We start from the raw sequence: 17,284 nt of genomic DNA on the forward strand, positions 1-17,284 counted from the left end.
GTTTAGTAAAGGCAATGCATCTCTGTATGTTTGAAGAAAAAAAAAATCAATAAAACGGATTGACAATTTTATAACCATTCTACATAGCCTTAAAATAAAATCAACATTCATTGCTATGCATTGTTGTTAAACTAATGTTTTATACAATATTGTCAAGTCTACATTTTTGTCAAAATCAATGACAAGTGTTAAAGACAACAACATGTATATGACAGACAATACAAAGTGTTACTTCCTTTGAATTATGGTTTGAGTTGAGACGTCCTTCGTTGTGCGTTTGTTTCAAAACAGCTGTATGTAGTTAATGCTTATACGCAAACCTGAACATAGCATTCAAACTGTTACGTTGATGTTTAACTGACAAATTTGAATCATCTGACGAAATCAATCATTAGTATATGCTACGGAACATTTAAATTAAAAAATTTAATTACCTAATTTCGCCACAAATTGACTAGTATTCATTACATTTATTACTTTTTTTTCTTTTTGTAGGTTCGATGGGGGTGTGAGGTGTGCTCTCTTCTTACACTGCATTTGCAACCGACAATTACAGTTATTAAAAGTCATTGCCAATGTACCTTGACTCAGTTATTATTTATCCTTTATATATAAATAAAATACATGTAGATATAGATATCTTTTTATTCAAAATCATGCACTTATAATTGTGATTGGATCATGGATTATGCAATACAATATATATCTGACTAAGGGAAGAGTGTTATTATTGTGAACTTAAGAGATTGGAATATCAAGAAGTCATAGATTCTATGATATATCGTGTATGTGCTACTTCAAAACTGTACAAAAATAAAACAGACTAATATCAAGCAATATTTAGATATCTGATAGTATTTATCATTAGATCAAAATAGTTTTCAAAGTCATAATCAAATAACCATTTCAATAATTATTTATTATACAAGTTTTATAAAGTTTAACCGGTGTCATAAGGTCAAATGTGTACACTTATATAAATTAATACACTGTACAATCGTGGCTACACTTTGAAAAAAAATATGACCAAAGTAGTTTGTTATTAGAAATCAAAATTATTTTCTCTTCACTATGATTCGATTTTGTTCAAAACTCTGCGGCAGATTTCCATTGTAATTCAAAAAAAAAAAAAAAAAAAAAAAAAAAAAACGGCAAGATATATTGTCATTTGCAGTTTCATCTAATGTATACTAATTTTAATACTGTGAATTCAAAAATAATTGCGTGAATTTATTACAGATGATTATTTTGATTTTCGGAAAAAACTGTATAAAATATATTTATCAGATTTCAGAATGGGAGTTCTTAATATTTTAATGCTCACACAGTCTTATTGTTCGAATTATTAAAAGGTTTCAATAATTTCTAAATTTCAGTATGATATGTATAGAAATAATAACTTTTAAGGAAATTAATCTTCATTTTATCAAGTTATCTATCATAATGTGTTTACCATGGATATCTTTGTGTGGCAAATGATAAAAAACTGAGTTTACGTTGTTACTTTTACAATGATCTTGGGTTGTTTAAAAAAAAGGATGGCCTCAGCTGGATTTGAAGATTTTGAAATTTATTTAAGTAACTATTGAGCCTTATATTAAGTAGTCTTCATTGTACACTTGGTTTCTAAATAATGTGTCTATTTTGTAAAATAAGGAAGAAGTGATATTATTGCCAAAAAGACATCGATCAACAAGAGATCTAAGAACGTAGTTCTGCAGGTTATATCAAATTTGTTTCTACGGGAATGTAAGTATATGTGTACGTTTATAACTCTTACTACCGTTGAACGCGCTTTAGATAGCTTAAATCTAAAAATAAAGGCTGTTTACAATATTGTCGTAAATTGAGCTATTTTGATACTTGTCATGCTGATATTAGAAATAATGCAAACTGTCTATGGTTCTTGCCATTAGCAATACGACGAGTGTAATTAGTAACTAGTAGAGTAAGATCTACACATCCGTCTTTGGCTTATAATATTATGTTTGGGGTTTTCTAAAGTGTTTTGTAGACTCCTGTTTGTTCTTCTTGATCGTCGTTTTTCTTTTTGATCATTGTGTTATCTGCTTATTTTCGACATTTGATTGTCTTTTTCTATTCTGTCGCTTTTTTATCTTTAATAAAATTGAGAATGGAAATGGGGAAAGTGTCAAAGAGACAATGTATGTCTTCCCCTCTTGTTATAATCTTGTTCCGTTGTTGAAACGAATTTCATATTCAAATGAACGTGACCAAATAAAATTCGATAAAGATTTAACAACTAATTTACAATATTTTAAAACGCCATATCCATAATACATATATTTAAGAAAGATGATGTTGGTAAACATTTATAAGACATCCCACAAACTGAACAAACAGACAAAATACATCTTCAGGTCAACCAAGCTTTTTAAAGGTCGATCTATGCAATTTGTTCAGTTGAGTTCATGTTTAAGATGCACGTAATGACAGTTAACTGCCGTATTTCAATGAACGTAGATTTTTCCGTAATGGTGTTATATACGTAGTAATCACATTTTGAATGATTTAGATTGATTGATTGTCGGTTTTTTAACGTCCTTTGGCAAATGTTTCATGAAAGTTCAGGACGAAATTGGTTAGATTGATGGCATAATGTATATAATGAAAAGTAGACTTAAACATAATATTACTAGTAACTACTTATTAATCTTCCCGAGAAGGTCCTATACAAGATAAATCTTATTCGAATACGGGAACAAGTCGGCAAGATTTAGGTTTGCGGTATTTTGGTCCTTTGGTTAACATATTTTGCAAAGAAGTGTTGACCATATAGAGGTCAGCAATTACAATGTGGATACCGGTTTATATATGAACGAGGAAGTTACACAGGTGCACTCAGGATGATTAGACTTGCAATTATCAATATGGAAGCTATAATACTGTGATCTTTTAAAAGATTGAGAGAGTTTTCTTTGGTTATGACCATGTAAATTTCTGTGTCATTTGGTCTCTTGTGGAGAGTTGTCTCATTGGCAATCATATCCCATCTTCTTATTTTTATATGTAGTAAATACCTTTTGGAGATAGCAATGATATGAAATGAAGTCTTCTTTGTTTCTATTTCTCGTTACTTTCTATTTCAGTGTTATAAATAGTATCAGGTTTAGTATTATATCTATATTTCACTGTTATCTTTAAATCCAATAATGCAACATTCGGAAATTCCATACTGGAAAAGTATTACGGGAAACTCCAGAGAGATACCGGGTAAATATACATTAATACTGCAACAATTAAAACTAACAGTGGTTTCAGTTATGAAGAAAATAAATATAACAGTAATGTTTCTTTTTTGTGTCCTGTTTTTAGAGGAAGGTTTGGAAATAACTTATTTACTTTGCATCACCTTTTGGTGTTTCGAGATCAAAGGATATGCGATTAATAGTTTCTGAAAATACAGAAATAAATCGTGTGTTTAACATTGACGTTGATGTACGATCAGATGTGAACATATGTCGGGCCTTCAATTACCAACAGGAACACCCGTATTCTGCTCACGCCGATAGTCTTTTTAGGTTTAACATTTGCTTTTTTGAATTTAGAAAAGAACCGAGGAAACAGCTTACTTTTCGGTGTCATATTGAAATTAAAGCTGAACGCTGAACATATAAGACTAGGAGACCGTACCAAGGATAGCTATTTCACAAAAGTAGGTTTTAATGTAGCAACACCAGACTATTTATCCAAATCGGTGAAATATTTTCTATCAAAATATAGAACTGTTCTATGTGTATTTACTTTGCAAGACATTCCTTGGGCTAAAGCTAACATGCCACTTGAAGCAAACAAGGTTGAGTATATTGTGAATCCGAAAAGGGAGGTGATAGCCGCAACCTTATCGATGTGTGATCACACAATAAAAACAGTTGGTAGCTTCAGCTAGTGGATTGGATTGTTTACTGGAGGGGAAGTGATGTATAATACATGACCAACAGAATAAGGCACGGAAATTAGAAAAGAATTAAGCAATGACTGTACTGACTATTCCTATCCAAGATGGATCGGATTTTGATTGTTCATATTCTGTCGTTAGTAAAAATTTAATCTACATACCTATTTGTAAAGCGGTGAAGCGGGCTAGGACAACAATAATTTGTTATACAGTATGTATAAATTGAATAATGCAATCCCTCCCCGTGCCCGATGCTCCCTCACTCTCTCTTTTTTAAGATCTAAAGCATCGAAATATGAGGTTACAGTATCTAATGACATTAAACACCTTATTTTATAATTCGATTCGCATGACTTTGGGAACATTGCTACATTTTTGTAATCCCATAAATGTTCTTAAGAAACCTATATAGCTTGGGGAGTTCAGAGAATGAACTACCAAGAACTTCTTGTGGTTTATTCTACATGAGTATGAAAGTTTTATAAAATGTACGATGTAATCTTGAAAAGTTGTACGTAGTAAACGCTTTGGAAATATTGAGGTGTTTTGTTTTCGTCGGTATTTCCGATGATGTACAATTGAGTCAACATCTTTTTTTATTGAGTAATTTGTTTAGAAATGAAAGACGTTTGCTGATCTTGTTTAGACTTTATTGTCAGACATTCGGAATCCTCTGGTTTTAGTTATGCAGTGCTAATAAACATTTTGCCCACAAACCCCTATTTTTCTTTTCATTATTTTAATCACATATAGTTAAAACATCTTTTATTATTAAAATTTTATAAAATACTTGTTATTTTTTCCTACTTTTTAATCAAAATGGGTGATACATGATAAATAAAATAAAAATCTAGAGCGAAACATTTTCCGTCAAATATTCAATAGCTTATATCTAAAAAAAAAGACCTTTCATCTTTTTCTGCCTTTTTAGTTTCGTTATCTATATACTATCAATCTTTAACACTCTTTTAAAAATCTTGGTATTTTAAAACAGAGCAGTGAACATCCCTAAACCTCCACATAATATGGCAATTATTCTTTCAAAGTATGTCATTGATGTCGTTTGGTTTTACGTTTGTTATATATGTAGATTACAATCATTGATATGTATATGTTGCAGTTAAACAAAATGATATGAATGAAAGCAAATAGACAAAAACGAAAGTATTAAATACATGTACAAAAAATTAATTTAGGACTTTATTAGAAATGTAAGTCTTTGTTTGTCTTGCCCCTGAATGTTAAATTGAGTTTGAAAGATCAGTGCATGGAAAAGACAAAGGAGATGTAAAAGCGAACCAAAGCACCGATATTTAATACAAAAATATACAAAGACTAAAACCATAATCAGAAGATAGTATGTTGATTTCTAGTTTTAATATGTCGTTTTGTTGCTGTCTTTCTGGCATACCGCACCTCTTTTTATTCATAAACAAGAACCACAACAAATTATTAGCAAGAAGCAAGACACAAATCAGATTTGATGCAGCTAAGGTGGAAAACTGTGTGTATTAGAACTGAATTTTTGTCTCCCATACCATACATTGATATAATCTTTGCACTCGTTATGTGCGGTAAAGTTTCGAACCTCGTTTGACATAGAATTTAATTTCGTGCTGACTCAAACCTGAACGATTTCCTAAAGTACATATATAGATATTCTGGGTACCTTTGTAGTTTTTGGGGTTACACCATGCAGTTTTATGTGCGCACAGACTTCAATCCGTTGCCTATCTAGAGACCATATTTTTGAAAATAGATCACGCAATAACTTGAGCAGTACCAATAGGTTGAAAATTTACTACTGGATGTGACTTAAAGTCATGTGATGGGTGACTCATTTCTATCAGGAGATGCATTAGAAAACCATGTTATTGCATCTTGTTTTGCGATTGTAAATTCATGCAATACCGATTATGTTTGATTACATGCTTGTTTTGTAAATGGACGTTTCACAAAGTAAATATATCTGCTGAATTTGTTATAATACCAATACATTTAATAAGTTTTAAAAAAATAAGCATAAATACTACCGTAAATTACTTTTTTGAAACCATTTTGCCGAAAAAGTGCCTATTTTGAGGTTTTGAATACCACTAAATCTTTGAATAATTACTACCTTTAATTAGTATTGTAAATTCCATTTTGCATAAAATGCTACCTTTAATTAGTTTTGTATGTAATTTGAATGAGTACTAAATTTGATCATTTTTGGAAACCATAACGCAGAAAAATACCCTTTTTATTACCTTTAATACAATACATTTATTCATAGAAATATCTTAAACGAACATTTAAATACCATTATTTACAAAACATGTATTCGAATGGAAGAGTCTCTAGAAACACAGAAAAGGCAAACACTTTCACAAAACCTTAATAGAAAAACAAAGGATATAGTTGACTTAAGGTTTTTGATATCCCGTCGTTTCGGTGATTTTCTCATTGAGGGACACAATATACCTCACGTATTTGTTCTTTCATAAGGTTAATCTTGCCGGTCGGTTTTCATGGTAATGCAGGTTTTTCCAACGTTTCGTGACTATAGTATGATGAAATTTCTATTATCATACTACACTGTCATGAGAAACAGTTAACAACTTGAATCTAGGATTTCGTTATCTTACGAAAATTGAAACGAACACAAAAGTATACTTTTATTAACATAATGACTCATTATGAAAATAAGAAGATGTGGTATCATTACCAATGAGACAAATTTCCACACGAGATCGGATGACATAGTAGGTAACAACTATAGGTCAAAAAACGGCCTTCAACAAAACACAAAACCAAAATAATGACTAAACACATATACATTATACTTCAGCAAATATACTTTAATGTTTCAATGTATTAGTAGATAATATCATCGGAAGTTTTCTTTGTTCAAATGCAAAAATGAATGAACAAATTTGTACCATAAAGCGATAAAGGGAAACTTTAACTCAAGCTTTAGAATAAACAGGAAAGGAGTCTAAAAACTCGCCTACCAGATAGTGATTTGCAAAAAGTATAAGTAATAAGGCAATATAATGCGATGATTATATAATATACGAAAATAGATTTTTTCGAAATATGTAAAATATTGTGGCAATATATGAAACCGAATTTTTATTTGTAATTATAACGCATTCTTTAGTACTAATTAGAATACAAGGGAAGACCTACGATGTAATCCTAATTGTACGAGAAAAGTCTACATCCTGGCTGGTAACTCAAAATCAAAGTCTTCTTTCTAACCAATTTATTTTTCTTTGCTATTCGCTATGATTAAAAAAGATTAATCTTTGCTGATATCGCCTTCCCAGATTTTCTATCGTGAGCATTAAGACCAATTTCTGTATTTCCAAGAATAAATTCTACGTCTACCCAACGCCTGTCCTCACAAGTGTCTGAAAAGGTGATTGTCGGTTCACATAGCAATGAACACCTATCATCATCGACGTACCCTGGTGTTGTCTCTTCAGAAACGTACACCATAATGTCCATCTTATTTTGGTGTTTGTAAGGTGTAAAGAAAGATTTTTTAACTAGCATGCCTGCTTCAACGCTCTCGTCTTTCGCGACAATAAGAGAAAATATGTTGTCACATCTTTCTTCCCCTTCCATAACTGCATAGTGTTTTCTGTCATATTTTTGTTCATGCCAAGGAACATTCGTTTTGACGCCATAACTGCATCGCATGATGCGTGATTGTATATACTCTGGATCATGGCCAAATAAAACGGCCCCTTTCAGCACTGATAACCCAGCTTCTTCTGGAATTATTATTCTCTTCTCTGGGAATGCTTTGCGAACTGCGTCTTGCATTAGTTGACAATCTGAGAAACCTCCTACCATTAGCAAATGCGTCACGTCCTTCAGTGACTTATTTCGAAAAATCTCTCTCATAAGTGATATAACACTATCAACTGAAGGCAAAAACATCTTATTGAAAACCTCAACATTAATTCGAATTTTATCTTGTGCTACTTTTATTTCTGTTGAATATGACGAGGCGGCAAACAGAGACTGTAAATTCTTGTTGTGAACTTTCTGACACGCTGTCTCAAGCGCAACGACCGGGATGGCCATAGTTACTTTAGTTTTTGTTTCTGTTTTAATCGTTCTTTTCACGGATTCAAACTCTCTTACTAGATCAATATATGCCAGAGGGCTTTCCTTTTTTAATGAATCCATTGTGGTCTTTCCGACAATTTCTTCGAATAGCTTTAAAAACCTTTTATCAATCGATGTTCCCCCACAATCATTTCCGATAGCTCTGTGTTTTTCTTTCAAGTGACCATTTGCAGCTTTCTCGTGAACAGTTATGTCTGCAGTGCCGCCTGAACAAACACAAAATATTAACATAATGGTAAATGAATTCAAAACGAAAAACGACAATACGGACAAAAGTCAATCTGTTTACATCTTATTATAAAATGACTGATTGTTGAAATTCTTATATCTAAAACTAAAAAAGCAACAAAACAAACACGAAAGTAACAAAAAGATAAACACAGTATATATAACATTCCATAGAAAACTGAAGATTGAGCAATACAAATCCTATCAAAATCCAGGGGTGATCGCAGGTGCTCCGGACGGATAAGCAGATCCTGCTTCACATTTTGCATCAGCGTCTATATCATATGTTCAGATCATTATATTAGTATGCAAGCATGACCGGTCAGATGGAATACTTCTACTATATTTCTGTTTGGATAGTCTTTTTGTAGGTAAAAAAAATCTGTATAGCAGTAATCGCAGTGATTATTAGATGAATAAAGAATCCTACATGCAAGGTTAATGTAACTATTTTTGCTAACCACTACAACTCAAAACGTGAAACTTTAAGTTATTCATCATTTATTCTTATGTATCAACTTTGACGTTTCCTTTATTTGTCAGACGTAAATATACTATTTTTTAAAAGATGTTTCTTTCAAATATAGTTTATGAAATCTATGCATTTGCCTTTTGAGTAGTATCCCTGAATTTAAAGACTACAAATATAAAGTTCGCTATTGTCAACGTTGTCCTCTATGAAATGTGCCTTCGCGTTTTCGGTGTAATGTGATTGTTTTTGATCATTTGGATTTTGAAGTTTTCAAATCTACTGTGGGCAACTGTTTACATATTCTTGTTATTTAGAATGTTTTCACACAGAGATGTTTCAACGGCATATGCTATCCGTTTAATCTACAGAGCAGAATGTTCCAGATATTCACTTCCTTTCCACATTTCGAACAAAACGGGGTCAGCATAAACAAATTTTAAAAATGAATTTGAATTACATTTAGAAAAGTGTCAACTCGATAGGATTTCTGAAATCAATCAAAATTGAATTATAAAACAAAACAAAAATATCATAATAGATTGAAGTTTAAGTCAATAACAGTAACTCTAAAAAATAAACAAAATTATATATAACAGTATTTAACAATGTAAAACGAAATTAACATAAATATTTAGCTACTGTTTCATACCCAAAACTCAAAATACTGAACATCAGGTTGATACGATTAAACATTCAAAATTATACAATACAATGACAAAAGAAAGTAAAAAAGCTTATTTCTTTTAATTCTATATTTCAATTTAATATAGTAACATTACATAGCATAACGATGTAATGTTTCATAAAGATAGGGGACACTGGCTATAGTTGTAACTCATATTGAAACTTTATTAATTTTTATTTTGAATAATTAGAAAAATAAGATAATTCGTAACTAAAAGATTACGTGCTTTTCATTCATACTCATAAGTAGGAACCTAATGCAATTCATACCATTTCTTTGCACTTTTGTTTCGTGTAATATATGAAACACATATTGTTGAGAGTCCCCAAAATATAAAAAATTCTTTACATCACCAAACTATTATAATTAAATTAACTTCAAAGACACTCATGCATGTTTATACATTGCAACGACTACCAACATCAATTCTTTCTTCTATGATATCAATTAGGAGATAATTTGAGAATTCCGCACTTTACAATATTTAAGTTTGTAAGAGAGTGATATTGGCTTTAGTTTATGACCTTTAAATGTGTTGACAGGAGATAAAAGACTTTAATTCCAAATAGTTAAAATCAGTGTGTTTCATTATTCGCATATTGCTTGTAATGTGTGTGCAATACCTTACCTCCAAGATCAACCACCATGAACTTTGTCCCTTTGGCTGTCATTGTGAATCCTGGTTCAGATCCTTTAAATTTTTCAGTGGATAAAAATTGACAGAATATGGATGCTGCCTCTGGTTCAAGTGCAAGTATCAAGTTGTTTGTGGGAATACCAGCCTTGAATAACGAAAGATTAAAAAAAAATAATAATTTTAAAATATGAGCAAATATTTCAGTATCATATTCCATTGGCAATAAGGAGACCATACGTAATTAATTTAAGACACGGTAAGGGTGAATGCGAAAGGAAGAACAATCAATTACAACAGTCAGTCTAAATAGTTTGAAGGTCTCCTGCACAACATGATATGTAGTCCTGTATTTATAGTACTTTTACGTCAATTTCCCAGACTAGGGGAGTGTTGAGCGCTTACAATCATGGTTAACCCCGTCATATTCCTTATGTGGCTGTCGTAAGTCGGTATCCGGTATTAAATAGTTGTAATTGTTTGCCATATTTGTTTTTGGCCGTTTGTTTTCTTGTTTGAATTATTTAAAATCATATCAAATCGGGACCTTTATAGCGTACTAGAGGCGGTCACATATTTCTTCAGTGTGTTTGTCCTAGTTTGTATATCTTAAATAGATTTTATTGTTTTGAACATTGCTAAACAATAATTGTCTCTAATTTACCTACTGTGTCCACACATGATCATCACTTGATTGGGAAAGAAATGAGTGCTAACAAACCTGTTAAACACCAACCTTGGTTTCTGACATACTTGTTTTTCGTTTATAACTGTAATAAAAACCAACCCGTTTGAATTGTTTCACATGCTTTTCATTACGAGGTCTTTTATTATAGCTTACTTTACGGTATAGGTTTCATTTAATTTTCAACAGATCTAACAAGTGGTTCACTGCATATGTTAGTTATCGATCGTTTAACTTTATGCACTCGACAGCCTGGCAGTAGTTTTGCATTTGTCATAATTTCTATTATCTTGTCACTTGACAGTTGTAACCGTGTACTGATTTGAACGGCAGCTGCATATTCTAAATCATAAAGATTGATTATTGCTAAAATACCATTGCTTCTTATTTACCTACCGCTTCAGCACACGACCTCATAAATCGTTTGGCTCTATCTGTCCATATTGCAGGAACTGTCAGCACATATTGCACCTCGTCGTATTTGACTAAATTTCCTCGTTTGTTCAAAAGATCTAACAAATGGTTTACTAAATATTGGATTGATAATTTAAACACATGGAAAGCTGGCAGCCGTTTTGTCCCAGTTATATCTTCTAACATCATACCACTTGTGATATTCTATTTCATAAATATAAAAAAAAATTAAATCTTTTAAACATTGACTGTTTCTTTGTTTTAAATGAAAGAACATGTAATCTTCAATGTCACGGTAAGTCAACGACACATAGCAAAAAGAAAAATTTGTTTGTTAAGTATCTATTTGTTTCCAAAATGTTTTTTTTTTAAGTTAAATTTTTTCTTGACAGTACGCATGGATAAAATATGATGATCATGAACGCCAAAATATATTACAAAGCAAAACAATCTGTGTTGTCGTTCTGCTCTTAAAAGAAACGAAAGGTTAAGAGTTGAAGCAAGAATTTAAACCGTAAAACATGCCACCTTTGAACCTATATTCCACAGACACATGTCCTCGCTTTAACTTTCAAAGACGGATCAAAGCGTAAATACATACAGAATAGCCAAAACGGTCTCCATGCCGAAAAAAAAATCATTTTGGGAATTTTCAGTTAAGGTTGCTTTTAAAGTTGCCTTTCATTATGATACGTTTGAAACATATAAAATTTTCAGATTGTCTTTTGCTGAATCGTCGTGTCATTGTTAAAGTGTAATGTTTTCAATGACCGAATACGTAATTTTCAACTTTTACTAAAATAATTCTTTTGTTCTTCAGAAATGGGCGATTTTCCTTTTATCATATGATAAACGAATACAATTAAGAATGGAAATGGGGAATGTGTCAAAAAGACAACAACCCGACTAAAGAGCAGAAAACAGCCAAAGGTTACCAATGGGTCTTCAACACAGCGAAGAATACCTTGTTATTGTGTAGATTCATTTTGAAACGCTCGAAATAATAGTATTCCTCATGTTCTTTATCCAACAATAGATCTATCCACATATTTTCTGCGTCGTATCCAAAGGCTACAAACTCTCGATTACTATCCAATAATAAACATGTTGGTGTTTTCTCTGACACAAACTGTCGACTTCCTGCCATCCATATTGGGTTACTGATTTTCAACGGGTTATCTTCCCAGTCACCCCTAATTGAAAACGAATAACCGGAGTATGTAGTGCCAAAGTCTAAAGCAGCAACCATAAGATGTTTCCTCAAATCCTCCATCGTCAAGCCCTAAAACTAAAAGTACACATGTATTCAAGACCCTGCTATTATTGTTCTATTGACTCTGATAAATGCAGGTCGCTTTAGCTAGTACACAAATTTTAGAATGTGAACACACTTTTATTCTAATCTTTATAAACCACGAACTAAGCGAGGTCTTAGTGGCCGTAGTATGTCTAATAAGTCAAAAATAGATAAAAAAGATGTGGGTAAACTATTACACTCTTTATAAAAGGTCTCATATGTTTAAATCCATGCAATACCTCGTTCCCTCCTTTTTTGTCCTTAAAAAGTAATAATTTAATTCAAAAGATAATTAAACTGCAACCACGATAAACAAATTAACAAAATATATCAAATAACACCTAAATAATTTCAACTTATAATTCAATAACAAGAAAACGGGCCATTTGCGTCTTTTATTGTAGGATTAAGATACTGTTGATGATCATTTAGACATTTCATAATATACGGATATAAAACATTTGGAGGGGTGAAGCTAACTATTGTGTGACTTCTAAGAAGGGAAGCACATTAGAAAACGAGCAATAACACATTTTTTCATATGACTACTAATGCATTATAAGAAACAGGAAGAGGTAATTTCCCAAGTGTTTGTTTCACTCTCATTTAATTCTTTGATGTCTCCATAAAATAAATTGATATTCAGTGATGAAAGGTGCCGTTTAATGCATTTTGATGCAAAATTACATATTTTATCGGCTTTCGTATCGAAGGACGTCTTTTACCAAATTGAATTAATGTGTATCCGAGCTATACTTTTAGAAGATTTTGGCTTAGGTAAACATGTCCTTCATGCTTGGGATAAATACTAAAAAATTGCCAAAATCTGTCAAAATGGCGTTTTTAAACTATCTCTAGGCGTTTGTAATTTGGTCATCTCTTGCAAAATAAGCCACAATATTGTTACCACCTAAGGTTTACACACAAGGAGATATAAAACTGCAATTTAAAGAAAAGATTAAAAAAAACGTTTTTGAAATTAGACATTGTTCGATATAAATTCAGAAGAAATTCGCTCTACCTCTTTAAAAATATATATATGTAAAATCCAATATGAACTTTTAACATCTGTAAAGGCATCCGCTGCATTATATTTAACTCTTGTATATATGTTCGTCACAAAATTTCTGTTAATATCTGAAGTACGCGTAAGGTACTTTAAGATGTCTCCATACCTTCCTTTCTGCTATCTCTCGCTACAAGACAATTTTTTTTAGTCGCGTTACAGTAAACATATCATCAAGGTGGTCTTTATCGAAGCCGACATGATTTTGTTCCTGAAAATTATGAAAAGAAATGACATGTGAAGTTCAAATAAAAATCGAACAAGACCAATACCGAGTATGGGCCAGCGTCGTGGCATGCCATTGATTGAAGTCAAGTGTATACTGCAGCATAACTGAATATTCCCTAAAATCATTGAAGTCACGAAACGTTCGACGAAAATTTTCCTTGTACAATGAGTGGTTTAAAATTCGTAAAACTATCGGTAAACAGGAAGTTGCTACATGGTAAAGGTTGTTTACAAGCTACGACTCAACATTATAAAGATGCAGACCTAATATCAAATCATTCCCTTACATAGAACCTTAACATGTATTGACGAACAGTTTCCTTGTACAATGAGTGTTGTACAACGAACAATCGGCAAACTGGAAGTGGCTGCATGGCGGATGTTAAAATTACTTGCACGATACAACTCAGTCATTGTACATTTATCAGGCCGTTTAATATTTTTCTCGTTTGAATTGTTTTACATTGTCAGGTCTGGGCCTTTTATATCTTGCTATGCGGTAAGGGGTTTGTTTATTTTTAAAGGCCATGATACGACGACCTATAGTTGCTGCCTCATACTTCATTTCGGTCTCAGGTGGAAAGTTATCTCTTGTGCTAATTATTGAACATCTTATTTTTGTAATGTTGATGTTACTAAGGTAATTTTAATTCAAGCTGATGCAGGGCGGCAATTCTGATGTAGTTTACGGCTAAAAAATATCAACTGACCTTTGCATAACAAGAAAATAATGAACTTATCATCTCTTTCTGCTGTTTAAAACGTCCCAAATGTGTAATGGTCTACTGTGTTGCTTCACATGGTAGGCTGTAAAGATTTGTGTACAGTAATTGAGTTGGGCTATGAGGAAACAACAAATTTCTTTTGAAATGAAGCTTTTTAAAATAACCTAACAGTGACTGAAATGGTAACCGATAGTATATATTAATGTAAAAATCACCACACTCATTCTGAGTGTATTAAACTAGGAATAATTATATAGTCATTGCTTAAAAACAAAAATAATTTTACTCACCCTTCAAAAGTATAAAACTTCCTGTTTTTAACTTCGCAGTTCGTCTATTTAAAGAATTTATTGACATACAATTGTCAGATACTTTAAATCACCTTTATGATATATATATATATGTTTGACTGATCTACCTGTCTACTGACCGCATTATGCTTCGTAACATAGCGACCATTAAAATCGCGACAGCGGCTACAGTGATTCTCTAATAAATGTTAAACTAACATGATTATACAAAAAAAGTTAGAACAAAAGTTTTCTAACATGTCTATGCTTGATCGATATTATTTTTTTATGTATGGTATAATACATATATTTCTCTTCAAGACAATAAAAATGAACGGTCTTTAATACATTTCATCTGCTTGGTTTGGTTTGTTGTTCAGATGAGCTAACTATAAATTATCAAAAGTTTATTAACGACATGACCAACTAATGATCGATTGATGACAATTGTTCACAATTGTTGGTTTTTAGGGCCAATTAAAAATTGTTAATATAATTAACTTCGTTATGCTGTTGTAACAATCCACCCATTTTTTTAGTTTTCCTTATGGGGTATACCCACGTAGTTGCATGCTCTGTTTAATAAAATTTGTGGACTTGTTACGAAAAACACCGAGCAACGTAATGAAAGACAGAGGCGAAAGATACCAAAAGGACATTCAAACTCACGAGTCGAAAATAAACTGACAACGCCATGGCTAAAAAAGAAAAAGACCAACAGACAAACAGACAAACAATAGTACACAAAATACAACATGGAAAACTAAAGACTGAAATGTATGTATTTTAATTCAAATTTTTCGAATTTTCATTCTGTTGCAGTAAAAAGTGCTTGCCAATTCTCAAACCATTTTTGTTCATGTCGTATGATAAATATATTGTTAAAAAAACAGAGAGTTGAAGGACAAAAAGTATGAAACTGCATGCCTATCAGAGTAGTTTCGATTCAAGTGTTAATGAAATTAAACAAAAAATTTATAATTGATTCATTTTCTTTCTATTTAAAGCAACAAGATATCACATCCATAAGTCTCAGAGCCTAATACGTATGAGCCGCGCTTATGTTACGATAAAGTATATATCTATGTATGTTGTGTTTTATAGTCTCGATCCCTATAGTGTAATTAATAACCGTGAAATATACTTAACCCAAATAGTTTAGACATGTTTTGCTTCAGTCGGATGTTTGTACTTTTCTTTATGAAGGAATATTGCTTTTCAATTTGCCTGACAAGTTTTTTTTTCTCATTTGTACAATAGTTTATCTGTGTTTTAATATAATTCAAGAATGTTTATTATCAAGTAATGTAAGTACCAACTCCTTCAGGCAAATTTGGCCTTAACAATGAATTTTCTATACACTTTTGGTCCCTCTTGTTCTTATAGCTTCTTCAGTGTTCAATATAAAAATAAGGAGATGCGGTATGATTGGCAATGAGACAACTATCCACCAAAGTTCAAATACGTTGATATAAAGAACTATAGGTCATCTTACGGCCTAAAACAATGATAAAAACCCCTAACCGTATAGTCGGCTATAAAAGGCCACGACATGAAAAATGAGAAACAATTCAAACAAAAAAACCAATGGCATAGTTTATAACAAAACAATTTACGAAAAACAAATATGACAGACATGAACCAACAAAAACCACCGAAATACAGGCTCATGTTTTGGGACAGGCACTTGCAGAATGTGGCGGGATTAAACCTGTTTGTGAACGCCCAACCTTCCCAATAAGGGCAGTGGTGTAACAACACAATATAAGTTAGAACACATTGTAAAAAATCAGTTGCAACTGGCTTAACTCAAAAGATCGGTACGACGCACAAAAACAACTACAATGTAACATGAAAGCAATAGACACAACGTACCTATATGAGAGTACTCGCAGTTACTGAAAGCTAGTTTAATGCCAATTACAACTAATGAATAAATAATGTTCTCAAAGACTAAAGTATCAACCAGTACACATCCAACGAATTTAGTACAAAGACTTCATAAACAGTCAGGGAAACGAATTGCCTTGTATATTTACATCGTCATCGTATACATTTTTGGGGTGTGTGAGTGTTCTCGACAAAGTACATCCAGAAAAGTGTTTCTAATGAACCAAATTTATAAAATGTTATTTTCGTTTTCACAATCCCGAAATACATATTGTAATGTTTAAGGCAAATGTGAAATCTCTGTGAACGTGATTTGTCACAGTAGTTTTCGTACTATTATATTGAAGACGCTTGTCGGTGCAACAGCTTGATATCTTGTTTATGTTGCTGTGACTAAGATTGAAATGTTTGCGTAATAAAGATATATATGGTTTAATTTTAGATAAATGTTGGTGTACAGTATACTTGTCAAATGAATGAAACTTGAGTTGATCTCGGATGGTCATGAAGGAAACCCGTTCCTGCTTTAAAATGACACATGTCGTGTTGTCATGACAAGTTAAACCTGGTGATCGGACGCATTCGATGATGTCATTAAGAAGCTTAAGTACAATCGGATCAAATATCTG

At 32.0% G+C, this 17,284-nt stretch overlaps 1 protein-coding gene across 2 annotated transcripts; it reads right to left on the bottom strand.

The window, feature by feature from the left end:
- Positions 1-6,563: 6,563 nt before the first annotated feature.
- Positions 6,564-14,907, bottom strand: LOC127721995 (heat shock 70 kDa protein 12A-like). 2 transcript variants are annotated; one of them, XM_052228847.1, is made up of 6 exons: positions 14,766-14,907; positions 13,632-13,733; positions 12,124-12,447; positions 11,142-11,363; positions 10,055-10,208; positions 6,564-8,247 (listed from the first exon to the last, which is right to left on the bottom strand). In XM_052228847.1, the coding sequence occupies exons 3-6, from the start codon at positions 12,430-12,432 to the stop codon at positions 7,193-7,195; spliced, it is 1,740 nt and encodes a 579-aa protein (XP_052084807.1). In that variant the 5' UTR covers positions 12,433-12,447; positions 13,632-13,733; positions 14,766-14,907; the 3' UTR covers positions 6,564-7,192. The 2 variants fall into 2 exon arrangements, with proteins under 2 accessions (XP_052084807.1, XP_052084808.1); XM_052228848.1 differs by lacking the exon at positions 13,632-13,733 and having other exon boundaries at positions 14,766-14,825.
- Between the last annotated feature and the right edge of the window lie 2,377 nt (positions 14,908-17,284).

This window comes from Mytilus californianus, unplaced genomic scaffold (assembly GCF_021869535.1).
Source record: "Mytilus californianus isolate M0D057914Y unplaced genomic scaffold, xbMytCali1.0.p SCAF_12, whole genome shotgun sequence".
NCBI lineage: Eukaryota > Metazoa > Mollusca > Bivalvia > Mytilida > Mytilidae > Mytilus > Mytilus californianus.

What these genes read in the sequence shown, in the direction of transcription:
- LOC127721995 (XM_052228847.1), bottom strand. Translation starts at nt 12,432, where the DNA reads ATGGAGGATTTGAGGAAACATCTTATGGTTGCTGCTTTAGACTTTGGC. An exon ending in TGAGGTCGTGTGCTGAAGCG is followed by an intron (nt 10,209 to 11,141) that starts GTAGGTAAATAA and finishes TCGTTATTCAAG; the next exon opens with GCTGGTATTCCCACAAACAA. An exon ending in CATGGTGGTTGATCTTGGAG is followed by an intron (nt 8,248 to 10,054) that starts GTAAGGTATTGC and finishes GTGTTTGTTCAG; the next exon opens with GCGGCACTGCAGACATAACT.